Below are 26,388 nucleotides of genomic sequence, written 5' to 3'. Positions count from 1 at the left end.
ACACACCATATACACTACTCATGGGCACACAGAATCCTTAGTACAGAAGCAGATTGCTACTAGCCAAGGTTTACCACCAAAACTGGAGAATTGAAACTTAGATGCAGCAGCATTTTTTTTTTTTGTTTTCACTATTGCTGCTTAAAAGAAAAATCAGTGAGTTTTGCAGCGACCAGTCCCGTGGCCGCGCGTGGTTGGGAGATGCCCCTTCCCTGTGGCTCTGAGTTGCTCTGAGACTGCCACGTGGCTGCTCAGGGCATTCGCTTGTGCAGCCCTGTGCCGGGTGGGGTGTCGGAGCAGATGATGTGGAACTGGTAGTTCTGGAGGTACCGGGGTGTGCCTGGCCTGCCGTCTGCATGCGAGAGCAGCAGCCGAAACGAAGCAGCTGCATCTCTTCTCTGAATCAGTACACTCCGGAGAAGGGGCTCCTATGAATGCAGAGGACACCGCAGGGGGTGGTCCCACTGTGGATCTGCACCTGCTCATTCACATTTGCATTCAGTTCCCCCCGCCAGTGCCCGCTCTCCCTGGCGACCATCCGGGGGTCATGTGCACACATGCTCGATTGTGATGCTCAGATGTATGGCCGTCGTGCTTTTTGGGGAGCCACCTTCCTGTGGTGGGGTGTTTGCATGCAGGCTCCCTTAGTTAAGGCGCACGGCCCTGGTGGAGGAGCCTGCAGGGGAAGGCTGCATGCAGTGCTGACAGGGTCGTTCCAGATGCTGGTTCTCTGGGCCGTGGTTCTTGCATTTCTTTTCAGTTGTGCTCCCTGGGAGTGGCGCCCTGCACCATTATTGTTGTTGTTGTTGTGGCAGCGCTCAGAGATCACTGTTGGTAGGGCTTGGGAAGGCATAAAGAAATCGAACCTGGGTCTGTGGGGTGCCATGCAAGTACTCTACCCGCTATCCTGTCGTTCCAGCCCCTTGCACCCCCTTTTCTGGTGTGGAATTCACACACACGGGCTACAATCTGGCCAGAAATTGCATGCCAAGGGATCATAGACAGCAGAGCTGCCGGGCTCAAACTGCACAGCTGCCAGGACAGTGGTTGGCACATGTGGGTCACCAAGGATTTGAACTCTTTTTTTTTTAGTTTTATTTAATTAATTAATTTTTTGGGGGGTCACACCCGGTGATGCTCAGGGGTTATTCCTGGCTCTGCACTCAGGTATTACTCCTGGCAGTGCTTGGGGGACCATATGGGATCTCAGGGATTGAACCCGGGTCAGCTGAGTGCAAGGCAAACACTCTCCCTGCTATATTATCGCTCCGGCCCTGGGATTTGAACTCTTGACTCTACACCTTAAAGGCCCAGTGTCCTATTTCTCCAGGCTAGCCTGTGCTTTTTCTTGACGGACTTTATTTAGCCAGTTTATCACTTGGGATATATCCCAAATAGTTTGTTGAATTGCATTTCTTTTTACTACTGTGAAGCATCCCATCATATGGATAGAACACAATTTGTTTAAAATACCCACTGGCCGATGAATATTTGGGAAAGGGGTGGCATTTTTTTTCTCTTGAAGAAAATCAAATTGGTTATGACTTTAAATTTTGTTTGTTTGACTTCTCCTGATGCCCAGTCTACATAAACATAGCTCCTAGTGCCCACAGGGAACACAGCAGCTTCACCCTGGGATTTTCTGTCTTTTCCTGGTTGTACGTCCTCCTGTAGGTAAGGTCCCTCTGTTGAACTCTGTTTGGAATGGGGAAGGACAAGGTCTAATTTTATGCAGACACTAGACCTTTTAGCGCATTTAAGGTTTTTTAGCAGAATCCCTCACTTCCTTTTCTGGAAATGACTGGACAGAACTCTAAAGCCTTTCCGGATAAGCCCTTCTGGATGTTTTAACTTTCTTTGTAAACATGCTCTTGACTCTCTTTAATGGGCGCCCATGTCGGACAAAAGGAATCTTGTATTTTCATTTGTGCCTTGTCCCTGTGTGTGCCCTGGGGGTGGTAGGAAGAGTCTGTCTGTGCAGGATTGTGGCCGCCCTTGGCATTGCCATCACGGGATGCTCTTTCTAGTAGGTGCACGTGTGGGGGCCAGCTGCTGCCACCACACGCTCCAGGACTGGAAAACTTTCCCTTCTTTAATTGGATGTTGATATTTCAAGCTCTCTTCCAGCAATATAATGGGTATATTAAATAGAGTAGTACCCTGCCTCCGATGAGCAACCTCTCATGGATGCCTGAAACTGTGGATGTTTCTACTGTGTCTCTACTATGCTTCCTTGTACAGTAAAAGGGAATAAAGTTTAATTTATAAATTCTGCATGCAAGAGATAATAGTGAGTAATAATATAGAACAATTTGAACAATATACTATCACAAAAATGATGTGAACGTGCTCTATTTATCTTGAGATAAGCTAGTATATGTAATATTTTTCTAGCCACGCATAACTGTGGGTCACTGAAACCACCATGGAAAGTGAAATCATGGATAAGGGGGAAGTACTGCACAATCGTCTAATTGTGATGCTGTCTATGTGCCGATATGCACATATCTATAAAATGAATATAATATAAATATTTGGGAATCTTCTGCATTTTCCGAGTGGTCTTTTGTCACTAATTATGCCATAGGAGAAGTTCAGGTTGGATTTTCAGTTACTGGTATTTTTTGCTTTGTTTGCTTTTGGGCTACACCAGGGTCTGCTCAAGGTTTACTCCTGACTCTTTGTTTAGGGATCAGTCCTGAAAGTACTCCGGGGACTATGTGCGGTTGAACCCAGGTCAGCTGCATGCTTTACTTCTGTGTTCTCTCTCTGGTCCTGCAGTTATTAGTTTTGATTGATAAGGAACAGAGATGGACTGAATGCTAAGTAGTTAGTGTTGCCAATCAGGGTCCTCATGTTAGGATGGTAGTGTTTGTGCCAAAGAACTGATTTCGGGCTCAGAGATGAGGCTCAGTGGTAGGAAATTTTCTCTGCATATGTGAGGCCCTGGGTTTAGTTCCCATATTGCCAGGTATGACCCCAGCTCTATAGTAAGTGCCACCTTCTACCCCCAACACCAACACCATAGCAGCAAAGGTCTAGCTTTGGTTCAGGGACTCAATTCAACATCTGCCTCGTGCATTGCCTTTAAGTACTGTTATCATTGAATATCTTTTTTGTTCTTTGGATTTTTTATAGTTAAGAACTTAGTTTGGTCTTATAGTTGTTAAGACCTATAAGTAGGAGATATTTCCACCAAGTTTATGTTTGTTTTTAGTGCTATCAAATGTATGTGGCATTTAAGAATTCAGGATTGATGGCTAGAGAGAGAGTACAGGAGTTAGGTACTTCCTTACATACAGAGTTGATCCCCAACAATACATATGGCCCCCTGAGCACCCCTTGGGGTCACTCCTGAGAACAGAGGCAGGACTCAAGTGACCATCTGGTGGGCGCATACCAACTGCATACTTCCCCTCCCCCCAACACACACACACACAACACACACACACACACACACACTGAATCAAAAGCTAGCAGCAGGATTGAAACTGGATCAAAATCTGTGGTAATGTGTGACTTTCCATGAGTTAATTATATACTGTGTGTATTGATTTCTTCATCTTTAAAATAGGGTGACATTCAAAAGAACAAAAGCACCAAGTGCTGGTGTGGATGTGGGGAAAAAGGGACACTCTTTCACTGTTGGTGGGAATAACAACTGGTCCAGCCTTTCTGGAAAACAATATGGACAATCCTTCAAAGACTAGAAATTGAGCTTCCATATGACCCCACTATACCGATTCTGGGAATATATCCCAAGGGTGCAAAAAAGCACAGTAGAAATGACATCTGCACGTATATGTTCATTGCAGCACTATTCACAATAACGAGATTCTGGAAACAGCCCGAGTGCCTGAGAACAGACGATTGGCTAAAGAAATTTTGGTACATCTACACAATGGAATACTATGAAGCTGTTAGGAGAGATGAAGTCATGAAATTTGCTTATAAGTGGATGGACATGGAGAGTATCATGCTAAGTGAAATGAGTCAGAAAGAGAGGGACAGACATAGAAGAACTCACTATTTGTGAAATATAAAATAAAATGAGACTGATACCCAAGAACAGTAGGCACAAGGGCCAGGAATATTGCCCCATAGTTGAAAGCCTGCCTCATGAACTGTGGGGAGAATACAGCTGAATAAAGAAGGGATCACTACGTCAATGATGGTTGGAAGAATCGTTCGGGATGGGAGGTGTGTGCTGAAAGTAGATAAAGGACCAAACATGATAACCTCTCAGTATCTGTATTGCAGGCCATAATGCCCAAAAGTAGAGAGAGAGTATGGGGGAAATTGTCTGCCATGGAGACAGGGGTAGGGTTGGAAAGGAGGGGTATACTGAGGACATTGGTGGTAGAGAATGTGCACCGATGGAGGGATGGGCATTTGATCATTGCATGATTGAAACTCAAACATGAAAGCTTCATAACTGTATCTCACGTTGATTCAATAATAAAAAATAAAATAAAATTGGGTGACAGTAGTTCTTGTTACAATTTGGCACTCACCGGTGTAACTGTGTGGAGAGGGACATCTAGAGCCAGGCTCACTGTGAAGGCTCTGTAATTGTTAGGTTTTGATGTGAGATACTTCTAGAGAAAGAGAAAGAATTAAAAAAGTCCCATATTGAGAGGCCTGGAATTAGATGGAGGCATTGGTGTTTCTGAGAGATCTGGATTTGATTCCAGCCCATCCTCTCATCGCTCCTCTGTCTGGTGCCTGCACAACTTCCCAAGGCTGTTGTGGAAACGAGTTTATCAGAACCACTCCAAGTGCCAGACATTGTAGCAAGCACTCATGCGCCTTATTTTATTCCTGCTAAAAGCTCAGCAGAGTGACAAGCAACTTATTCCAACAGACGCAGGAACTGGGAAGAGACAGTGCTTACTTGCAGGGTACCTGGCTCCTAGTTAGCAAAGCAGAGCCTGGACATAGCATCTTCCTGGGTCCAGAGCTCATGCTTTTGTTCAGGGCCTTTGGCCGAGCATTGGAAAGTAGCCACATGAGAAATAAGAGTTGCTGTGGGGAAAGAGAGGTGACATTGGCACTGTGGGAAAGAAACCCTGGAGGTCTCTCTCCTGCCACCACTGAGACTCAGGATGGTCAGGGGAAAGTATAGAGGAAGAACATGAAAAGATTAAACAGCTGACAGCTCACATTCACTGCACCAGCCCGCAGATTTCTGCTTATTAAAAAAAAAATTAATTTGGGGCTGGAATGATAGCACATGGGGAGGACACTTGGGTTGCAGATAGCTGAATCAGCGCTCTGTTGATTCCCTGAGCCCTGCCAGGAGTGATCCCTGAGCACAGAGTCAGGAGAAAGCCCTGAGCACCACAGGGGATGACCGGAAATGTAAAGAAAAGATAAAGAAATTAATTGATCATTGGATATTGCTTTTGAAGCACTGAATACTCTGTAAATTAGAGGGAAATCAGTATGCTTTGGAAGACATGCGGGGGGCCAAGGGCTCTTTTGTCTATCTCAGTGTTGCCATGAATGTGGGTTCTACGCAAGTTGTATTGTCTCTCTGCTTTCTTCACACATGCTGGTGTTCTGGTGTCTACAGTGTCCATTACTGTCTTTCTGAGCTTTGCACACTATACAGAGGATGTGCGAGGAGGAGGCAGATATAAGTGCCCTCCCGGTCACCACATGTGTGGACTCGCATGCACACATACCCACACTCACACATATGCTTCCCTGCAGACTGGCTCAGTGCACAGTGGAATACACGCCAAGTGCCAGTTGCATAGCTCAGAGGATTCAGGGATGAGAAGTCTCAGTTTACTCATGCTTTTTAGTCTAGTGGGTTTATGAAGACAGAAAAAGAAACAAGACTCCAGGTAAAAAGTATGGGTCTTGGGGCCAGAGAAATAGTACAATGGGTAGGGCCCTTGCCTGGCATGCAGCCGCCCTGGTTTGATCCCCACCACCCCATATGGTCCCCTAACCACCGCCAGGAATGATCCCCGAGCACAGAGCTAGGAGCGCTCAGGGTATGATCCCCAAACAAAATAGAACAAAGCCAAAAAAACAAAAAAAGTGTGTAGTAAGGGTCTTGGGTATTTCCCTTTAAGCCATAGGTTTTGGTTTTCCTTTTAAATGAATCATGGTGAGATGGGCTGGAGTGATAGCACAGCGGGCAGGGTGTTTGCCTTGCACACGGCCGATGTGGGTTCGATTCCTCCGCCCCTCTTGGAGAGCCCGGCAAGCTACTGAGTATCTCGCCCGCACAGCAGAGCCTGGCAAGCTACCCGTTGCATATTCAATATGCCTAAAACAGTAACGACAAGTCTCACAATGGAGATGTTACTGGTGCCCGCTCGAGCAAATGGATGAACAACGGGATGACAGTGAAACAGTGATACAGTGAGATACACAATTAGAAAGTTGCTTATGATTGGGTTTTAGTCATATAATGCTCCAAAACCCGTCCCTTCACCAGTGTACAGTTCCTACCATCAATGTCCCCAGTTTGCCTCCTGCCCTATCCCCAACCCCCAGCCTGCCTCATTTTTGTTGTTGTTGTTGTTATTTTATTTAATTGTGTCACCATGAGATGTAGTTACAAAGCTTTCATGGTTTTCAGTCATGCAATGTTCCAACCCCCCTCCCCCTCCCAGCGTACGTTTCCCACCACCAGTATCCCCCTATCCCTCCTGCACCTCCCTCCCCCCCAGCCCCCAGCCTGCCTCTATGGCAGGCACTTTTCTTCTCTCTCTCTCTCTCTCTCTCTCTCTCTCTCTCTCTCTCTCTCTCTCTCCATACTTTTAACTATACCATTCACCCTACTTCTGTCATCATAAAGTATGTTTCTTTATGTTTTGAAGTAACTCTAAATAGACCTAATCAATATTCCTCAAAGTGGGGGATACCCCACCCTCCACCTCCACCCCAACCCTGTGAGGCTGGACCAATGCAGGGAGGTGATAGTAGTCCCTGGTACATTTAGAGGGAACTTTATTTTTTTCTTTTTGGGTCACATCTGGCGATGCTCAGGGGTCACTCCTGGTTCTGCACTCAGGAATTACTCCTGGCAGTGCTTGGGGGACCACTTGGGATGCTGGGGATAGAACCCGGGTCGGTCATGTGCAAGGCAAATGCCTTATCTGCTGTACTATCTCTCCAGCCCCCAGAGGGAAATTTCTCTGTGTTAAATAAGGTAGATTTTAGGAAAGTGCTGAGTGATTTTTTTTTTTCAAAAAGAGACAATTGGATGAGTTTGGGGGTCTTGGGCCATGCTACAAAGATAGCCCGATGGCTGAGTGCATGCTCTGGATGAGAGAGGCCCTGGATTGATCTCCAGCACCACATATGGGCACCAGAGCACTGCTAGGAGCACAGAGCTAGGGGCACCCCTGAGCATTGCCGATATGGGTCCAAAAACAACCAAACAAAAAAGGGTCCTTCTGGTCTGGATGAAGAAACACCAGCATATTCTGTGTCCTTTCTCTGTGTTGGTTCTGGTTTGTCAGAAGCAGGTCTTAAAATGATCAGGGGTCAAGGCATCACTCAATGTTATATGACTCATTGTCCCCAAGGCTGAGACACTTAATCTTCCAAATCTTTTCTTCCTGTGTGGTTAGAATAAGGTGCTACTATAGATTCTGTCTATGTGTTATAAAGAACAAACTTCTCTACATGTATAGTTTGGTGCTAAGCACGTCTGAGTTTGAGCCATATATGTTCAACTCCCGGCAGACATTTCCACCTGGGTGTCCAGCTGACGAGTGTGATGTTTCCCAGCCTTGTCATCCTTCCCTCCCGCCCCCTCTGCTCTGCTCAGAGCTAACTGTGTGTCATTGTTGCTGCCTGTCTCCGAAACACCCAGACTCTGTCCTTCTCTTAATTTTGAATCTAACTGGTGGTTGAAAAGCGAGTGGAGGTCTTCTTCCTCCTAACCCTCTGCAGTCTCCCAGAATCCCTTCCTGTGCTCGTTCCCTCCCATCAGTGGGATCCCGAGCCTCGTTATCTGTCACCAGAAAGATTGTGGTGTCTCCCAGCACGCCATTCGCTTCCTGTCTGTCATCTCATCGCCTTTAGCTGTCGCCTTTTCAAGACCGCAAATCCAGAGACTGGGAGATGACTCAAGTGATAGAGCCAATCAATGCCTTAAGCGTGTGTGAGGCCCCTAGTTTTTATTTTTTTTCACCACACTTAGTGTGCTTACTCCTGGTTTACTCCTGGTTCTGTGCTCAGGGATCACCTTGGGTGGTGCTTGGGGAACCACACGTGGTGCTGAGTGTTGAACCTGGGTCAGTTGCTGGCAAGGAAAACACCTTGACTCATCTCTTTGGCCAGAAACCTGGAATTTGATCCCTGGAAACAGATTGCTGCCCCCCTCCTCCACCCCTCCTCCTCCGCTTCTGCCAAAATCATTGCTGAGTGTAGCCCTGCTGACGCTGGGCCAAAGTACTGAGCTCTGAGTCTGTACCACTGGGCCTAGGCATTTGTTGGGAGGGACCCAGAGTACCACTGGGGGCGAAACCTACACAGAGAACAACAAATTTGACAAAAAACACATCTCAATGCAGCATTATCATTTGAGCCTACTATAAAAATACCCTAACCTCTTTCTTTTTTTTTTTCTTTTTGGGTCACACCCGGCGATGCACAGGGGTTACTCCTGGCTCTGCACTCAGGAACCACCCCTGGCGGTGCTCAGGGGACCATATGGGATGCTGGGATTCGAACCTGAGTCAGCCGCATGCAAGGCAAACACCCTACCCGCTGTGCTATCACTCTAGCCCCTCTTTTGTTTACTTTTTGGGCCACAAGCTGTGGTGTTCAAGGCTCCGTGCACCTGGTGGGGCTCAGAGAACCATAGTAGATGCAGGGGATTGAACCTGGGTCAGACGCTCGCAAGGCAAGTGCCTTACTCACTGTACCATCTCTCTGGTCCCAAATCCAGGCTTCTAAGGCTGGCATCTTTTTTTTTATATGATAGTTATATTTTATTATTATTATTTTTTTAAATTTTATTGAGTCACTGTGAGATATAGTTACAAGCTTTCGTGTTTGGGTTACAATCTCACAATGATCAAATACCCATCCCTCCACCAGTGCACATTCCCCACCACCAATATCCCCGGTATACCTCCCCGTCTTTCCCATCCTCCCCCTGCCTCCATGGCAGACAATATTCCCCATACTCTCTACTTTTGAGCATCATAGGCTGGCAGCTTTTAATTTGCCTTCAAATAACCCTTTTTTGGTGTCATTTCTTATGCTGCCCCTGAACCATTCTAATTTTCTTTCCTTTTCCAAAATTGCTTTATTGCTTTTTGAAATGAAAGTACAGTGTGAGTTTACTTAAGGAGAGTGAAGTAATACGTGACGCTAAAATCTCTCTTCTCCCACTCCTGAATGAATTGAAGATCTTAGAGTAAAAGGTGTAGCTACAGGTTTTGGGAATACACTCAGCAGTGTTCAGATCCTACTCCTGATTCAGTGCTGGGGGCGTCACGCCCAGGGCTCCCCGTGCAAAGCATGCGCTCCTGCGTGTTGGCTTATCTCCATGAACAGAACCACCCTCATTTTCAACCACAAAAATGACTTTATGATGCTGGGGAAAAACCGCTCAGAGGACTGGAGTGCCTGCCTTGCATTCTCGAGGCCCCAGGTCCAATGCCCAGAAGCACATGGCCCTCCGAGCAGTGCCAGGTGTGGGGAGGAGGCTTGGGCCACATCTGGTGGTGCTCAGGGCTTACTCCTGTCTCTGAACTTAGGGTTAATTTCTGGAGGCCCCACCATGGCTGTGTCCAAATAGCATCACCCCTGGGCGAGCACTGAATCTTTGTGCCTAGCTGGCCAAGAGATGGAGAGGGACCTCTGGTTTCCGTTGAGCATTGATTGCTAATAAAGAGAGGGGTAGGGGAAGGAAAGAAGGAGAGGGAGAGGAGAGGGAGAGGAAGAGGGGACATTTACTTTTCCCTCCCTAGATTAGTGCTTTACCGTTCTTGCTTCTTGCAACAACTCCCTCTCTACTCTCTTTATAGGAAAATTCCTCCTTACCCTTTAACTCAAACACATCCTTCAACTAAGTTACTTCCTCCTTGAGACTTCCCCATCTTCTTTTGCCTCAGTCCCTGTCCATCTCTAACTGACCATGTCTGCATATTACTTCCTCACTATTTAACTGTGACTCAGCCCTTCCCCCACCCATTATTGGGAACTCTTAAAGTGCCGCAGGCTTCAGCCACACTGCTTTATTTGGGGTGACTTATTTATTTTATGTCATATTTGTTTATGTTATGTAAGGGCAATATAGATAGTGCGATGAGCCAGGCACATAGCTGAGCACTGTGAAAATACTGACTCATTAGATTCTTAGAATTATATAATAACACCTAGGAAGCAAATATCAGTATTATTATTCCTATTCTTGAATATATTTTTCTTTGCATGCGCAATTCTTTATCATACGTCAGAAGTTTTTTATCATACATTAGAAGTTCTTCTTTCAGAAATACGTTATTATCATATGTCAGAAGTTGTCTTCTAAAATGGTCATATAGATCATCCCTTAGTTCTTCTGGGATTTTTTTTTGGGGGGATGGCATATCTGATAGTTGCGGGGGGGCTGCTACTCTTGGCTCTGTGATCAGGGGTTGCTCCTGGCTAGGAGTGGGGGGCCTGTACTGCTTGTGCTCAGTCCATTGAGTCCTCTCGCTGGTATCTCCCAACACATTTTTTTTGGAGGGGAGCCTCCCAAATGTTGTCCAGGGTTCTGGGGTCCTACTGGTGATTCTTGTCACTACAGCCTGTTTAGTGCAAGGGTCCAAGGATGCAATGCTTGCTCTGGCCTGGCCCTACTGATCAATACCCTGCTCCCCCCCTGCAGGGCTGGGGGCCCCCAGGGATGCACTTGGATGCTCGGAAGACCCCGTGGTGCTGGGAATTGAATCTGGGTTGGTGCACACCAGGCAGGCACCCTGGGTACCAGCGTCAAAAGATGGACAGGTTAAGCTGTGTGTCTGAGAGGGGACATCTACAATAAAAGAAACAGACAGGATGTCTCTGCTCTACAAAGGGGCAGTGGGAGGGTGCAAGGATAGAGCAATTTCACCTTTAGAAAGTAAATGACTCATTGGGGCTGGAGCCATAGCACAGCGGATAGGGCGCTTGCCTTGCACGCGGCCGACCTGGGTTCGATTCCCAGCATCCCATATGATCCCCTGAGCACCGCCCGGAGTAATTCCTGAGTTCATGAGCTAGGAGTAACCCCTGTGTGACCCCCCCCCAAAAAAAGTAAATGACTTATTTCACAATAATTTGTGCATTTGGCTCTGTTTTATTAGAAACGGGATTACACTCAGGGGTCTGAAAGGCAGTTTGATTTTTTTCTTTAAACACACTTAAAAAAAAAGGTTGAATGAACCAGATGTCATGTATAACTTGGTGATTATCAACCTATTGTGTCTCTTATTTAATTTGACATCAGTTCAGAGCACTGCCCCAGGTTTTCAGCTGTGATGGCCTTTCTTCAAGTCATGCTGCCTTTTTAAAGGTGAATTTCAACACATTTAGTGCCTCTTTCATTTCTCAGAATAGATTTCAAGAGCTTTTGATGCAATTTCTAGGTGGTTTTAATGGAGTCGTCAACTGTATGAGAGATACTTTGACTTACTCAGACATGAATACTTATATGCCACCATTTGTTCTGACATTGAATGTTGCATGGATTGAAAAAAATATGACAATGGAGACCATCCGAAGGCTTATTCCGGAGGGCTTGAAGATGATGTGACATTAATTCCCTTACTTGCTGGTATTCCCAATCCCCTCAGCTGATACCAGTCCCTAAGATAGCAAAGTCATTCATCACCTAGAGAAAAATTGTCCACTCTACTTGGAATCTATTTTCCCTCAATACGTATCAAAGGACTGGAGCGATAGCGCAGTGAGTGGGGCGTTTGCCTTCCACGTGGCCGACCCGGGTTTGATTGATTCCTCTGTACCTGTCAGAGAGCCCGGCAAGCTACCGCCCGCACAGCAGAGCCTGACAAACTACCCATGGCGTATTCTATATGCCAAAAACAGTAACAAGTCTCACAATGGAGACGTTACTGGTGCCCGCTCGAGCAAATCGATGATCAATGGGGTGACAGTGCTACAGTGCTAAAGTGTTAGTATTTTTTAATTTTTGTTTGGGGGCCATACCTGGTAGTGCTCAGGACTTACTCCTGGCTCTGCACTCAGGGATCATTCTTGGCGGGCTCAGAGAACTTACCTGAGATCCCAGTGATAGAACTCAAGTTGGCTATGTGCAAGGCAAGTATCCCACTCCCTGTGCTATCTCTCTGAACAGGTGTTAGTATGTTTGAAAAATTGTAACAATAAAAAGGAATATGTTTTAGATTCTTATGAGAGAAATTATAGTATGTTAAATCAGTGATTTCTTTAACAGTTACTGTTAGTAATATTTTTCTTATAGCTTATGATTGTTTATAACGTTTCTCTCCCTTTTTGTCTTTCAACAGAAAAAATATAGAAAGGGATTTATTGACGTTTCAAAAATCAAGTGTGTGGAAATAGTGAAGAACGATGATGGTGTCATTCCCTGTCAAAATAAATATCCATTTCAGGTGAGCTGGCATTTTTTTGCAGCTGTGGTTTGGGATTTTAGTCATATTTACTATTTGACATTAATGCTTTGGTGGCTAATTTTTTCCAAAATAGTTTCAGCTTTATTGAGGTATTGATATGCATGAGTTATATATATATTTAAGGTTACAACTTAATATTTTGGGAGGCATATCTGTTTCAAAATGTTTGCTGTAATCCAGAAAATTGACATTAAGACATAAGAATTACCGTCTCATTACTTTCTGTGTGTCTTAGTAAATTTCAAGTCTACAACGCAGGATGGTTAACTGTCTTCATGAGCTGTGCTTAAGTCTCCAGGAATCAGTCATTTCACAGAAGTGAAATTTTGGACTTTTACCAACATTTACCTGTTTCCTTTCCCCCGCCCCATCACCCACCATTAAGTTCTGTACTACTATGAACTTGACTTTTCCCCCACGTATAATGAGATGGGGGGGGCGCTAAGTGATAGCACAGGGGTTGACAGTTGCTTGCACATGGCCAGTGTGGGTTTAATCCCCAGCACTGCGTGTAGACTAGACCTTGGAGCACTCCAGGAGTGATTCCCGAGGACAGAGGCAGGAGTAAATCGGAGCACCACTCATTGTGGCTCTCTGAAATTTTTAAAAATGAAATTAGACAACATATATTTTTTTATTTTATTAAATCACCGTGAGATAGTTACAAGCTTTCATGTTTGGGTTACAATCTCACAATGATCAAACACCCATCCCTCCACTAGTGCACATTCCCCACCACTGATATCCCCGGTATACCCCCCTCTTTCTCACCCTCCCCTTGCCTCCATGGCAGACAATATTCCACATACTCTCTCTCTACTTTTGGGCATTATGGCTTGCAACACAGACACTGCGAGGTCATCGACTGGTCCAGCCTTTCTGGAAAACAATATGGACAGTCCTTCAGAAACTAGAAATTGAGCTTCCATATGACCCTGCAATACCACTTCTGGGAATATATCCCGAGGATGCAAAAAAGCACAGTAGAAATGACATCTGCACGTATATGTTCATTGCAGCACTGTTCACAGTAGCTAAAATATGGAAACAACCCGAGTGCCCTAAAACAAATGACTGGTTAAAGAAACTTTGGTACGTCTACACAATGGAATACTACACAGCTGTTAGGAGACATGAAGTCATGAAATTTGCTTATAAATGGATAGACATGGAGAGTATCATGCTAAGTGAAATGAGTCAGAAAGAGAGAGACAGACATAGAAGAACAATATTTGTTTTTCTATGTTTGTCATCATCATTTTTATTTTTTCATCATCATCGCGTTGATCATTGAATTTCTCAAGCGGTCTCAGTAACATCTTCATTCGTCCTAGCCCTGAGATTTTAGAAGCCTCTCTGCTTGTCCTTCAGAACGATGCCACATTGAAGGCTCTTTCAGGGTCAGGGGAATGAGACCCAGCTTGTTACTAGTTTTGGCATATGAATACACCATGGAGAGTTTGTGAGGCTCTCCAGTGTGGGCAGGAAACTCTTGGTAGCTTGCCAGTTTCTCCCAGAGGGAGAAGTAGGCTATGAGATATCATTTCTGGGAGCTTGCTTTTAAGTCTCTGGATGTTGGCCGTTGATGAGATTACACGCCGCCGGGGGCATTCCCTGGGTGTGACCACCTAGCTACTGGGAAATGGGAAATCTGGGTGGAAGAGGCCCAGTCCCAATCTGAGCAGGCTTGGAGGTCTCAGCCCCGGGTCCCACACACCTGGGTTCCTCTGCTGGTACCTTCATGCGTGAGGCTCGCCCGAACTTGTGGAGAGGGGCCTTGAGCATGGCTGTGGCTAGGCTCCAGAGGTCTTCGGCCACCGGGAGCTCTGCTCCAGGCGGGGAGGGAAGCTGGAGCCCATTCCCTCTGAGGGGCCCCGGGGAAGACAGCCAGGTGTGCAGGCAAGAGACTCTTTGCGTCACAGAGACTTAAAAGAGACTTAAAAGCAAGCTTCTGGAAGAGAGCGATGCAGAGAGTCTTTCTATGTTTGACTTGAACAATTTTTAATTTAGTTAATTCATTAATTTTTATTGAAGCACTGTGAGATACACAGTTACAAAGCTATTAATGATTAGGCTTCAGTCATACAATGTTCCAAATACCTGTTCCTCCATCAGTGTACATGTACCACCACCAATGTCCCCAGTTTTCCTCCGGTCATCTCCCTCCTCCTCTCCTTACCCCCACCCCAAGTCAGCTTCTATGGCAGACACTTTTGCAATAAAGGCACTGAGAGGTTATCATGTTTGTTTTTTACCTACTTTCAGCATGCAGTTCTTATCCAGAGTGACCATTTCCAACTATTATTGTCATAGTGGTCCCTTCTGTATCCCAACCGTCTTCTCCCCCAGCACTTGAGTCAGGCTTCCAACCATGGACAGGTCCTCCTGCCTCTTGTTCCTAATGCTCTTGGACATTAGTCTCACACTGTGTTTTTTTTTAAATATTTTTTTGGCTTTTTTTGAGTTATGCCTGGCAATACTCAGGGGTTACTCCTCGCTCTGCACTCAGGAATTACTCCTGGCTGTGCTCAGGGGCCATATGGAATGCTTGGGATGAAACTGGGTCAGCAGCGTGTAAGGCGAATACCTTACCCACTGTATTTTTTTTATCCTACAAATGAATGCAATCACTCTATATTTATCTTTATCCTTTTTATTTAGGATAAAACACACCTTTAAAAATATTAATTAAACTTTTTTTTAAATAATTGAATCCTCATGATATATAGTTAAAGTTGTTCACAATTGGGTTTCAGTCATACAGCCTTCAAACATCCATCCCTTCACCAGTGTACATTTTCCAACATCAAATGTTTGACTTTTCCTAATGTCCTTTATAACTACCCATATCACCACAAATCACAGGCTTTTCTTTTCCCTTCGTAAAAAGCTGAAAAAGACTCCATTGCCTGTACACACACCATATTTTCTTTATCCGTTCATTCAGCCAAGTGCTGTTGGTTTGGTGCTGTATCTTGGCTACAACAAGTATTGCTGAGATGAATATTGGAGTGTAGATATCGCTTGAATGTTCAGATTTAATTTTCTTTGGCTGTGTCTACTCAGAAGTGGGATTGCTGGATCCTGTGGTAGCTAATTTTTTAGAGTGATTTGTACCTAAATAATACTTGCTTATCTTCATGAACTGTTTAAGTCTTGGTTGAAACATTATTTTATTCTAGTTTTGGACTCTTTGAATCTATCTGTTTCCAAATGCCTGACCTGATTTGATCCCAGATTTATCATAGAACTGCAGAACAAGGCCTGGGGGTTGAGACTGAAAAAAAAAAGTGAGTTGGGGGCTGGAGTGATAGCATAGCGGGTAGGGCGTTTGCCTTGCACACGGCCGACCAGGGTTCAAATCCCAGCATCGCATATGGTCCCCTGAGCACTGCCATGAGTAATTCCTGAGTGCAGAGCCAGGAGTAACCCCTGTGCATCGCTGGGTGTGACCCAAAAAGAAAAAAAAAGTGGTTGATGTTTTCTTAGTGAATCTGTGCCACTGAGGAGGGGCAGAGGTGAGCTAGCCTATGGAAATGACATGAGTGGACTGTTGGAGATGAGAAATAAAGAAATAACATATTAGCCCTCACGATGAAGATGAAATCCTGTACTTTGCCACTATGTGGATGAGGCCAGAGGGCATTGTGTGGGTTGGAGCCAGGGGGACGGGGCAGGTATGAAAGGATCTCTGTCACGGGTGGACGGTACAGTGACAGAGTAAGGGAAGAACAACTGAGCAATAGTAACAGCCCCTGAGAACCTGCAGAACTGAGTCTGCCAAGGGGGTGGGGTACAGTGGACAAGGACTCGGGGACATCGGTAGAAGGACGCTGACACTGGTGGTGGATGTGATATGAGACATTGTATGCCTGAAATGTTACTATTGGTTGTCTTATAAATCATGGTACCTTAATAAAAATGGAAACAAAATAAATCCTAACCTAATATATTGATTAATTTGTCCTGGGGGGGTACTCCCAGGTAGTGCTCAGAAGGCCCGAGGGCCTGCCTAGTGATTCTCGGCTCACCAGGCCTGGGTTCAGTGCTTAGGCCTGAGGATGTAGTGCTGCCTGTGCCCTGCAGTGCTGGGGTGACCCTGGCCATCTTGTCTGTGCTCACGGGCCCCCAGGGCCATCCTGGTGATGCCTCTGGGACAGTGAGGTATTGGGCATTGAACCTGGGTTGTCTGCATACAGGGCTTACCCCCATGCTATCTCTCCAGACCCTGATTAAACTGTATTTGAAAATATTATTAAGCTATTTTTCACTATTATAATAAATCTTAAATGTTATATATTATATGTTAATGTATATTTTAGATTTAATATATATCAAGGGTCATTTTATAAGGGGGGAAATATACTGCATTCATTTATTGATAAGAAAACTGGGGGCTAGAGAGACAGTACAGTGGGTTGGGGTGCTTGCATTGCATGTGACTAACCCAGCTTTGATCTCTGGTACTTTATATGGTGCTTCAAGCTCTGCCAGGAGTAAGTCCTGAGCATCACCACCTGTGGCCCCTAAACAAACATCAAAAATTTCAGATCCCAGTGACATCTCTGTATCACTGTATCACTGTCATCCCGTTGCTCATCAATTTGCTTGAGCAGGCACCAGTAATATCTTCATTGTGAGACTTGTTGTTACTGCTTTTGGCATATCGAATACACCACGGGGAGCTTGCCAGGCTCTGCCGTGTGGGCGAGATATTCTCAGTAGCTTGGTGGGCTGTCCGAGAGGGATGGAGGAATCGAACCCGGGTCAGCTGTGTGCGAGGCAAACGCCCTACTGGCTGTGCTAACCCAATGACATGAATTAATGAAAAGATTTTTGTTTTTAAAGTAGAATTTTTCCTAATGGGCCCAGGGCTGTGGTAGTACTTGCGGTTTGCACATGTGAGGGCCTGGGTTTGATCCTTGATGCTACGGGGACACGTGGGTACCACTACCAAGAGTGGCCCTGATCCCCAGAGCATTGATGGATGTGGATCCCATAACTAAAAAAAAAAAAAGTAAATAAAATAATGAAATAAAATGAGGGAAGAGCTGCCTAAAACCTACACCCCATCTCACCCAAGCCCCCCCAACCCTGGTTCCCCCACACTCCGTGCTGGGGTCTGGCTCATGTGACAGGAAAGAGAGAGGCTGTGAAAATATACTGACTTTCAGTTTTATGAAGATCTGAGGAGCTAGTGTCAGCCTAGTGGCCCTAGTTGATTAGCATGTTCCTGTGTAACTGAAATTTACTCCCTAAAGAGATTAGAAGTTAAATGCTCACATGCACACAATCCAGTGAAAATATGAAGTGATGTGAATGATGGAAAGGAATCTCCCATAGTTCATATCAAAGCATTGCATCGTCCACTTTCGTTATGTTAGAATTTCATTTGTCAATTACATCTCAATAAAACTGAAAAAAAATGGGGTTAGGGGGAATGAAGGGATAGTACAGTAGGCAGGATGCTGGCCCTGCACGCAGCCAATCCACAGGGCAGTGGCAGGGTTTGTAGCCGACAGCCAGGTCCTCTCCCCTCTACCTCCCCATCTCCTTCTCTATGGTGGGGGCTTTGATGCTTTCCTGTGAGCCATGAGGAAGTTCAAGTTCGGTGAAGGTCACCTTCAGGGCCTGGGGGACAGGGTGCAGCCGGCCAGCTCAGCCCACCTGCATTGATCCCAAAGGGTAGAGCCAGGAGCAAGCCCTGAGCACACACTGGGAGTGGTCTCAACACCATGAAAACAAAACAAAACAAAACAGTTCTTTCAGTTAAGAAGTGGAGAAGTTGAATTCTTTAAGCCAGCATAATTTGAAAACTGGAACAATCCCTTGTTCAAACTGAAGCATATACAGACGGATGGACATGGAGAGTATTAGGCTGAGTGAAATGAATCAAGTGGAGAAGGACAGACATAGAATGCTTGGACTCATTTGTGGGATATAAAAAAACCATAACGTGAGATCAGTACCCAAGGAAGTAGGAAACACGGGCCAGGAGGACTGGCCCACAGTTAGAAGCCTGCCTCAAGAGCTGGGGGAGAAGACAGCTGGGATAGAGAAGGGTCTGTGACAATGATGGTTGGAAGTGATCACTCTGGAAAAGAACTGCGTGCTGAAAACAGGTAAAGGAACAAACAAAATAATCTCTCAGTACCTGAACTGCAAACCGTAATGTCCCAAAGATGTATGTGAGAGGGAGGGAGAGAGTGAGAGAGAGAGAGAGAGAGAGAGAGAGAGAGAGAGAGAGAGAGAGAGAAGACAGACAGACAGACAGAGACAGAGACATAGAGACAGAGGGAGACAGAGAGACAGAGACAGAGACAGAGAAGAGGGTGCCTGCTATTTGAGGCAGGCTGGGGGGAGTGGGGGGAGGGTGGTGAGAGAGGGAGAGGGAGAGAGAGCGGGAGAGAGAGAGAGAGAAATCACCTGCCATAAGAGGCAGGCTGGTGGGAGGGTGGTGTGTGTGTGTGTGAGAGAGGCAGAGAGCTCGTGCCAGCCAGAGAGAGAGCAAGACAGCGCCTGCCATAGAGGCAGGCTGGAGGGGAGGGAGGGTGGTGAGAGAGAGGGAGGGAGACAGAGAGAGAGCCAGCAAGCACCTGCCATAGAGTCAGGCTGGGGGGAGGGTGGTGTGTGTGTGTGTGTGTGTGTGTGTGTGTGTGTGTGTGTGTGTGTGTGAGAGAGAGAGAGAGAGAGAGAGAGAGAGAGAGAGAGAGAGAGCACCTGCCATCGAGGCAGGCTGGGAGGGAGGGTGGTTGGAACACGGTATGAATGAAACCTGACCATGATCAGCTTTGTAATTCTGTATCTCATAGTGATTCAATAAAAAAGGAAATATTGAGGATCCCTAAAAAATAATAAAAATAACTTGAATCATAACTGAAAGTAGGGAATTCCAGTTTCACATCGTCACAGTGAAAGTTTGTGGCTGGGTCAGATGCAAGTGAAAAAGGAGAAGGAGGGAAAAAGGAAGACGGGGAGGAAGAGGAGGAGGCAGAGGAGGAGTAGCTGGAGGGAGAAAGCCCCAGACATTTTCAGGGTTCTCATCCCAGGAGGGACAGGGCTGACCTGTCTCGCTCGAGGAATCTGCCCTCAACAGTGGCAGCTGTTGGCTCCCTGGAGCTTCTTTCCTGAGCTCTGAACCCACAGGAGCTGAGTAAACATCGGCACTGTTCCTCTACGGAGCACAGTCGAGAAATCTGTGGAGTAATTGAGCTCGACTGTGGCTGTAGGCAGAGGGGGTCAGGCAAGTGAACTCTCTGCGGGAGAGGTTTCATTCCTCCCAGTTGACTCTGGGTCTCCGGGTTTGCAAAGCACTTCCCACCCGTGCCCACCTCTGCTGACTGAGACCTGAGAAATGTATTTCCTCAGGGTGGGACTGCCCTCGGTGCTGAAGGTGACCCGTGTGCCGCTGTTGAGGTGTGCAAGAAGAAGGATTCTCGACCTCCGAGGCTCCCCAACAATTAGATGTCATTACCTGAGGTTAGAGTGTTATTTCTAGAAAATTCTTCTGGAAAGATACATACCCTGAGTTAATGAGGTGCTTTGTCTTAGGGTTGTTACCCAAACCCTGCCTTTGGATGGATTTTCTACAAAGTTCTAAACTCCATGGAACTGATTGAGGGTGGGGTTGATAGGTATGAGTTTTTGGAGCCAGGAAAAAAAAATAGATCCTAGGAGGGAAATGATCAAGTATGGATAGTGAGAAACTAGTGGAGGGGACGTTGGAGAGTGGGTCACATTGATGCTTTGCAGATGGCTTACCTGCCTTGTTTTTTCATCTGGAAAATTTGAATCCTAGTGCTCATAGGGATATGGGCTGCCATATGAATTCAAGTAGGCAGTGTTGGGGCTGGAGCAATAGCACAGCGGGTAGGGTGTTTGCCTTGCACATGGCCAACCCGGGTTCGATTCCCAGCATCCTATATGTCCCCTGAGCACCGCCAGGAGTAATTCCTGAGTGTATGAGCCAGGAGTAACTTCTGTGCATCGCCGGGTGTGACCCAAAAAGAAATAAAATAAAATAAAGTAGGCAGTGTATGGGAAGTATTTAATCTCATTTGAGTATTGTGAATTATTATAGCAAATTACTATTATTATAAACCCAGCCTTTTGAAGGGAGGTGGTTTGGACCACACCTGGCTGTGTTCAGAGTTTGCTCATGGTTCTGTGCTCAGGAACCACTTCTGGCGGTGCTAGGGGGACCACAGAGAGAGCTGGTGTTGACTGCATGCAAGGCAAGAGCCTTACCTTGGTTCTTTCTCTCAGGCCCCAATATTCAGTCTCCTGAAAGGTTCAAAGCTCAAGCAATCCTTTTGAGACATCATTCAGCATGACTCTCTCAGTGCATTTTAACCTAATGCTCTTATTCAGGGGTAATTTTATGAATGAACCTGGGAAGGTGTGAAAATCAGACTGAAAGAAGCCCCATTTCTCTGCACGTATGTCTTAGTGTTTCCTTTTTATCTCTCTGATTGCCTGTCTCACTTTCTGTCTTATGTTAAGACACTTCTCTGAATTACTTGGAATTAGGTTTCATGTTTGATTAATTTTTGAATCTTGCATAGTCCCAGAAAGTTGGGTGAAAGATCTCTCAGTGAAATATTGCATTGTTGACACTCTGGTATTCACATTGCTCTTAGAGGGTCTTTTTTGATGAAGACAAATGGAAGGAAGTGTCTATTAAATCTGGTCAGGGATGACCATTTACCAGCTGAAAGGGCTATCTCTGTTCAATCCAGCGCTATTGATGGGGTAGAGAGAGGTGTCTAGCCATATATTTCTTTTGCTTTGGATAACTGTCAAGGCTAAGATGACAGGTAAAAGACAAAATTATTGGGTGAGTATTCAGGGTTTAATTTTTGTGGAGTGTAGGGTAGCATCACATGAGGCTGACACCCAAGGACGGTAGATACGAGGGCCAGAGGGATTGCCCCATAGCTGGAAGCCTGCTTCATGAGCGGAGGGGAGAAGGCAGATGGAATAGAGAAGAGATCACTAAGAAAATGATGGCTGGAGGAACCAGTTGGGATGGGAGATGTGTGCCAAAAGTAGATAATGGACCAAACATGATGACCTCTCAGTGTCTGTGTTGCAAGCCATAATGCCCCAAAGTAGAGAGAGAGTATGGGGAATATTGTCTGCCATAGAGGCAGGGGGAGGGTGGGAAAGGGGGGGTAATACTCGGAATATTGGTGGTGGGAAATGTGCACTGGTGGAGGGATGGGTGTTTGATCATTGTGAGATTGTAACCCAAACATGAAAGCTTGTAACTATCTCACAGTGATTCAATAAAATTAAAAAATATTTATTAGCAATGAAAACAAAGGAAAAGGATGTCTGATTGTTCTCCCAGAGATCACTCAAAAAACAGACACTGTTGTTAAAAGTTGGGACTTTGGATCATACTCTGGCTTTATAGCTCACCAGTCAAATGCTAATGAGTTAAGCAGCCATTAGGGCAGCCTTTTGCAGCACTGTCTTTGTGGGATGTCTCCTGGAGATAGGCAGGGTGGAGGGCCTGGGAACTGGCCCGAGTCTCCTCTGTGAAGTGGAAGTCCTAATCCCATGATGGTGGGTTCACTTACCATTAATAACAGGGTTCATGTCTGTAAAGCACACAGCGTAGATTTGAGATAGTGCTCAATAAAATGGTTGTTGCAAATATTTTTCATGGCACACGGAAGAAATAGGAGTAATATAGATTGGGCACTGGTGGAGGGATGTAAACGAAATGCAAACATGAAAGTTCATAAGTTTATAACTGTACCTGACGGTGATTCACTAATAAAGATTTAAAAGAAAGAGTAACCCATTCGTTCTGGCATATTCAATCAAATTCTGGATTAGATTAATCCCTGAAAGAAGTGGAGTTAAAGAAGCATCTGTGCTCTAAGTGCATTTTTTCTCCTACAAAAAGCTACTCAGTGTCAAATGTGTGTCACATTTGATGGATAGCTGTGCTTTGCTGGTAAGGAGTTTAGGTGCAAAGAGGCTGACTTTCTTCAATTACTTCAGAATCCTTTATTGGTGCCTGTGATGCCAGGGTTTTTGTGCTGGGTAGAAGTGCTATGTCAACATTTTTCTCATCTATTTCCTATTTTTTTTAGGTTGTCTATGATGCTAACACACTTTACATTTTTGCACCTACTGCACAAAGCAGAGACCGATGGGTAAAGAAGTTAAAAGAAGGTAATGCTCATCTAATGGAATATTCATCTGTAGAAAGTTTTACATAACAATGTTATTCCTAAACTAGAAATGCCATTGATATATCTTGTAGTTATAATAGTTTCATCTTCATAAACATTTCTATTAGAACATACTATTCCTATAAGCGATCCATTTTGAAGAGACCTCTTTAAAAATGTTTCCTTCTAGTGATATTTGCATAGTTTCTAAGAAAAGCATAATGTCTTTTTTTAGAAAAAAAATTGAATCACTGTGGGGTATGGTTATAAAGCTTTCATGATTGAGTTTCAGTCATACGATAATCTAACACCCATCCCTCCACCAGTGTACACTTTCTACCATCAATGTCCCCACCCCACCCACCCCCTGCCTCTATGGCATACAATTTCCTTCTTACTCTCTCTCTACTTTTGCGCATTATGGTTTGCAATACAGATACTGAGAGGCCATCATGTTTGATTCTTTATCTACTTTCAGCATACATCTCCCATCCCGAGCGACCCCTTCAATCATCACTGACTTAGTGATCCCTTCTCTATCCCAGCTGCCTTCTCCCCCAGCTCATGAGGCAGGCTTCCAACCATGAAGTTATTACCCTGGCCCTTGTCTCTACTGTCCTTGGGTATTAGTCTCATGTTATGCTATTATATACATATATGATATATATATATATATATATATATTATAACTCCATTGTTATAGTGCAGTTATTCTATGTCTGTCCCTCTCTTTCTGACTCATTTTGCTTAGCAAGCATGCTTTTTTTTTAATGAATAATACATTTTAATACAATAAAGCACTGGACTTTTATGGTAACTTGGGTTTTTTTTTTTTTTTAATTTTGGAATCATCCCCAGTGCTCAGGGCTTGCATCTGGCTGTGCATTCAGTGATTATTATTGGAAGAACCCAGGGGATCATATTGAGTGCCAATGATTGAACCAGGGTCGTTTGTGTACAAGGCACGTGACCTATTCCCTGTACTATCTATCAGCCCAAGATCTGATATTTTTCTCTCTTTTCTTTTCTTTTTTCTTTTTGGGGCCACACCTGAAGACTATAGGCACTACTAGAGATCAAACCAGGGGTGGCTGTATGTAACCTTATCCCCTGTACTATCTGTTCAGCCCCAAGATTTGTTATTATCTTTTTTAAAAGTCCTATGTTGTTACCCTTTGCTGGAATGGGCTGACTTGCTTGTATAGTGTTGACATGGGTGATTCCTCCTGCACTGCCCTTGCTCTGCAGAATGGTGATGACTGACGTATGTGTACGCCCCTCATAATGAGCGACAGCAGTAATCACTTCTGAGCACGGGTTTCCCCTGACACACACCCCAGAATAAAAGGTACATGAAGAGAACCACCTCGCTTTTTGAATTCTTTTTATATAATGTTATGAAGATGTGCTCATCCAAACACCACTTTTGAGGCAATAAGAGTGATTCACAATGTTACTTAGGAAATATCCTGTTTGATTTCTTTCATCATTGACTGTGTTTCTGAATTACAGAAATAAAGAACAACAACAATATTATGATTAAATATCACCCCAAGTTCTGGGCTGAGGGAAGTTATCAATGTTGCAGACAAACTGAAAAGCTAGCTCCTGGATGTGAGAAATACAACCTTTTTGAGAGCAGTAAGTATTCATTTCATTCCATAATTATATTGTACTTGGGATGTAAGTATTATTTGCAGGGCGGGAAAGTGACATCGTTTTGGTTTTGTTAAGTATGGCCTCACACCTAGTACTGCTTAAGTGTAGGGTAGGCACATTTTGTACAAGTAATTGTATTGAGTTAGCTGTGAGACTGTCTTGTGGAATCAAATGTTTGCTTTAACAAGTTTTTATCACTATGGGAAAGCCTGCTAAAAATGACTGCTAGAATCATACAGTCAAATGACTGCTAAACCTCATATAGCTCCATTGGTAGCTTTTCTTTTTTTCAGATTTGTTATATTTTTATTTGGGGGCCTTATTTGACAGTGCTCAGGATTTATTCCTACTTTGTACTCAGAGATCATTCCTAGTGGGCTGGAGGGATCATAAGGGGTGCCAGAGATTGAACCCCAGCACTCTGTGTGCAAGGCAAATACCCTGCTTTCTTTTTCTTTTTTTAATTTATTCTTTTATTAAATCACCATGTGGAAAGTTACAAAGCTTTCAGGTTTAAGTCTCAGTTATACAATGCTCGAACACCCATCCCTTCACCATTTACCAGTTACACAGGCAGGGTGGGGGGCTGGGGAGTGGGGGGTGGGGGGAGGTATACTGTCACCCTGCTTTCTATACTATCTCTCCATCCCCATTTTTTCAGTTCTTTTGAGATATAATTGACAAATAAAATTCTAACATATTGGAGTGTATCATGCAAGATTATATATACTTATGATCTCTGAGAGATTCCTTTTTATAACTTCACATTTTCACTTGATTTGTGTATGTGTGTGAGAGAGAGAGAGAGGAGGGAGAGAGAGAGAACATTTATTTTTTCATCTCTTTAAAGAGTAAATTTTAGTTACAAAGTAAGGTGCTAATCAGCTTAAGCCTGTAGGCTGACACTTGCTCCTCAGATCTTCATAAAACTGAAAGCCCATACATTTTCATAGCCTATCTCTTTTCTCAATTTCTCCCCACCCCACTTCCCTAGCCTCTGACAAGCACCATTTTATTTTCTGTTTCTGTGAATTTGTCACTTTTTAAAAAGATTTTACTAGTAAGTGATGCTAGTGGTATTTGTGTTTGTCTTGGCTTATTTTACTTTATTTATTTGCAGTAACATCCTCCACATGCATTCATTTTGTTGCAAGTGGTGGGGTAGATTTTCTTTAATTTTTCAAGGCTGAATAACGTTTCACTGTGAAGCAGCTGTGGGGACCCTGGGGGAACTTCTAGGAGGTAACTGTGTGGGATTCAAACCCATGGATCTCTACGAAACCCCACCCACAAGTTAGAAAGGTGTGACTTTTCCAGCGGGCATCACTAATGTACCTGCCAGTTATACTCCCCCACTATAACCCAGAAGATTCATTTCCAGAGTAGCTCCACATAGTTACAAAGGAAGACCAAAAAGGAAGGGAATATCCTAGAAGGGGAAAGAATAGATCACCAACCCCAGACTGTTAGAAGCACTACAGGAAGACAGTGCAGAACCCCACCATGAGGTGGGGGAGGAAGACAGGAGTCCTGAAACTCCAACATGGAATACCCACATACAAAATCTCTATGATAAAGAATTCAGAAACGACATGGCGAGGATGTTCAATGAGTTCAAAGAAACAATGGAAAGGAGATCCAATAAAATACAGGAAGATATGAGAACAACAGTGGAATGAACAGCCAGTAAAATACAGACGGAAATGAGAGCAGAAATAAGAAAACTACAAACAAATGTCATCTATTTAAAATTCAGTAAATGAAATGAAAAATTCAATGGATGCCCTCAACAATCAAGTACAACAGTCAGAGATAGAATCAATGAGCTTGAAGATGCACTCAAGAAAGCATACAGGCAACAACAGAAGATGGAAAAAGACCTCAAAATAGCTCAAGGTAAGAGACTTATGGGATGAATTCGAGAA

General features: G+C 44.6%; 1 protein-coding gene across 1 annotated transcript in view; it reads left to right on the top strand.

The window, feature by feature from the left end:
• Window positions 1-26,388, top strand: part of TEC (tec protein tyrosine kinase) — a 149,311-nt gene that overhangs the window by 78,199 nt on the left and 44,724 nt on the right. The window contains exons 3-5 of the mRNA XM_004607993.2: window positions 12,492-12,596; window positions 22,724-22,805; window positions 24,317-24,445. Coding sequence (XP_004608050.1) covers window positions 12,492-12,596; window positions 22,724-22,805; window positions 24,317-24,445 — 316 coding nt within the window. The remainder of the gene's footprint in view (window positions 1-12,491; window positions 12,597-22,723; window positions 22,806-24,316; window positions 24,446-26,388) is intronic.

Source organism: Sorex araneus, chromosome 5 (genome assembly GCF_027595985.1).
Source record: "Sorex araneus isolate mSorAra2 chromosome 5, mSorAra2.pri, whole genome shotgun sequence".
NCBI lineage: Eukaryota > Metazoa > Chordata > Mammalia > Eulipotyphla > Soricidae > Sorex > Sorex araneus.
Note: the sequence above shows the minus strand (reverse complement) of the source record. Positions and strands in the feature narration are given on the sequence as shown.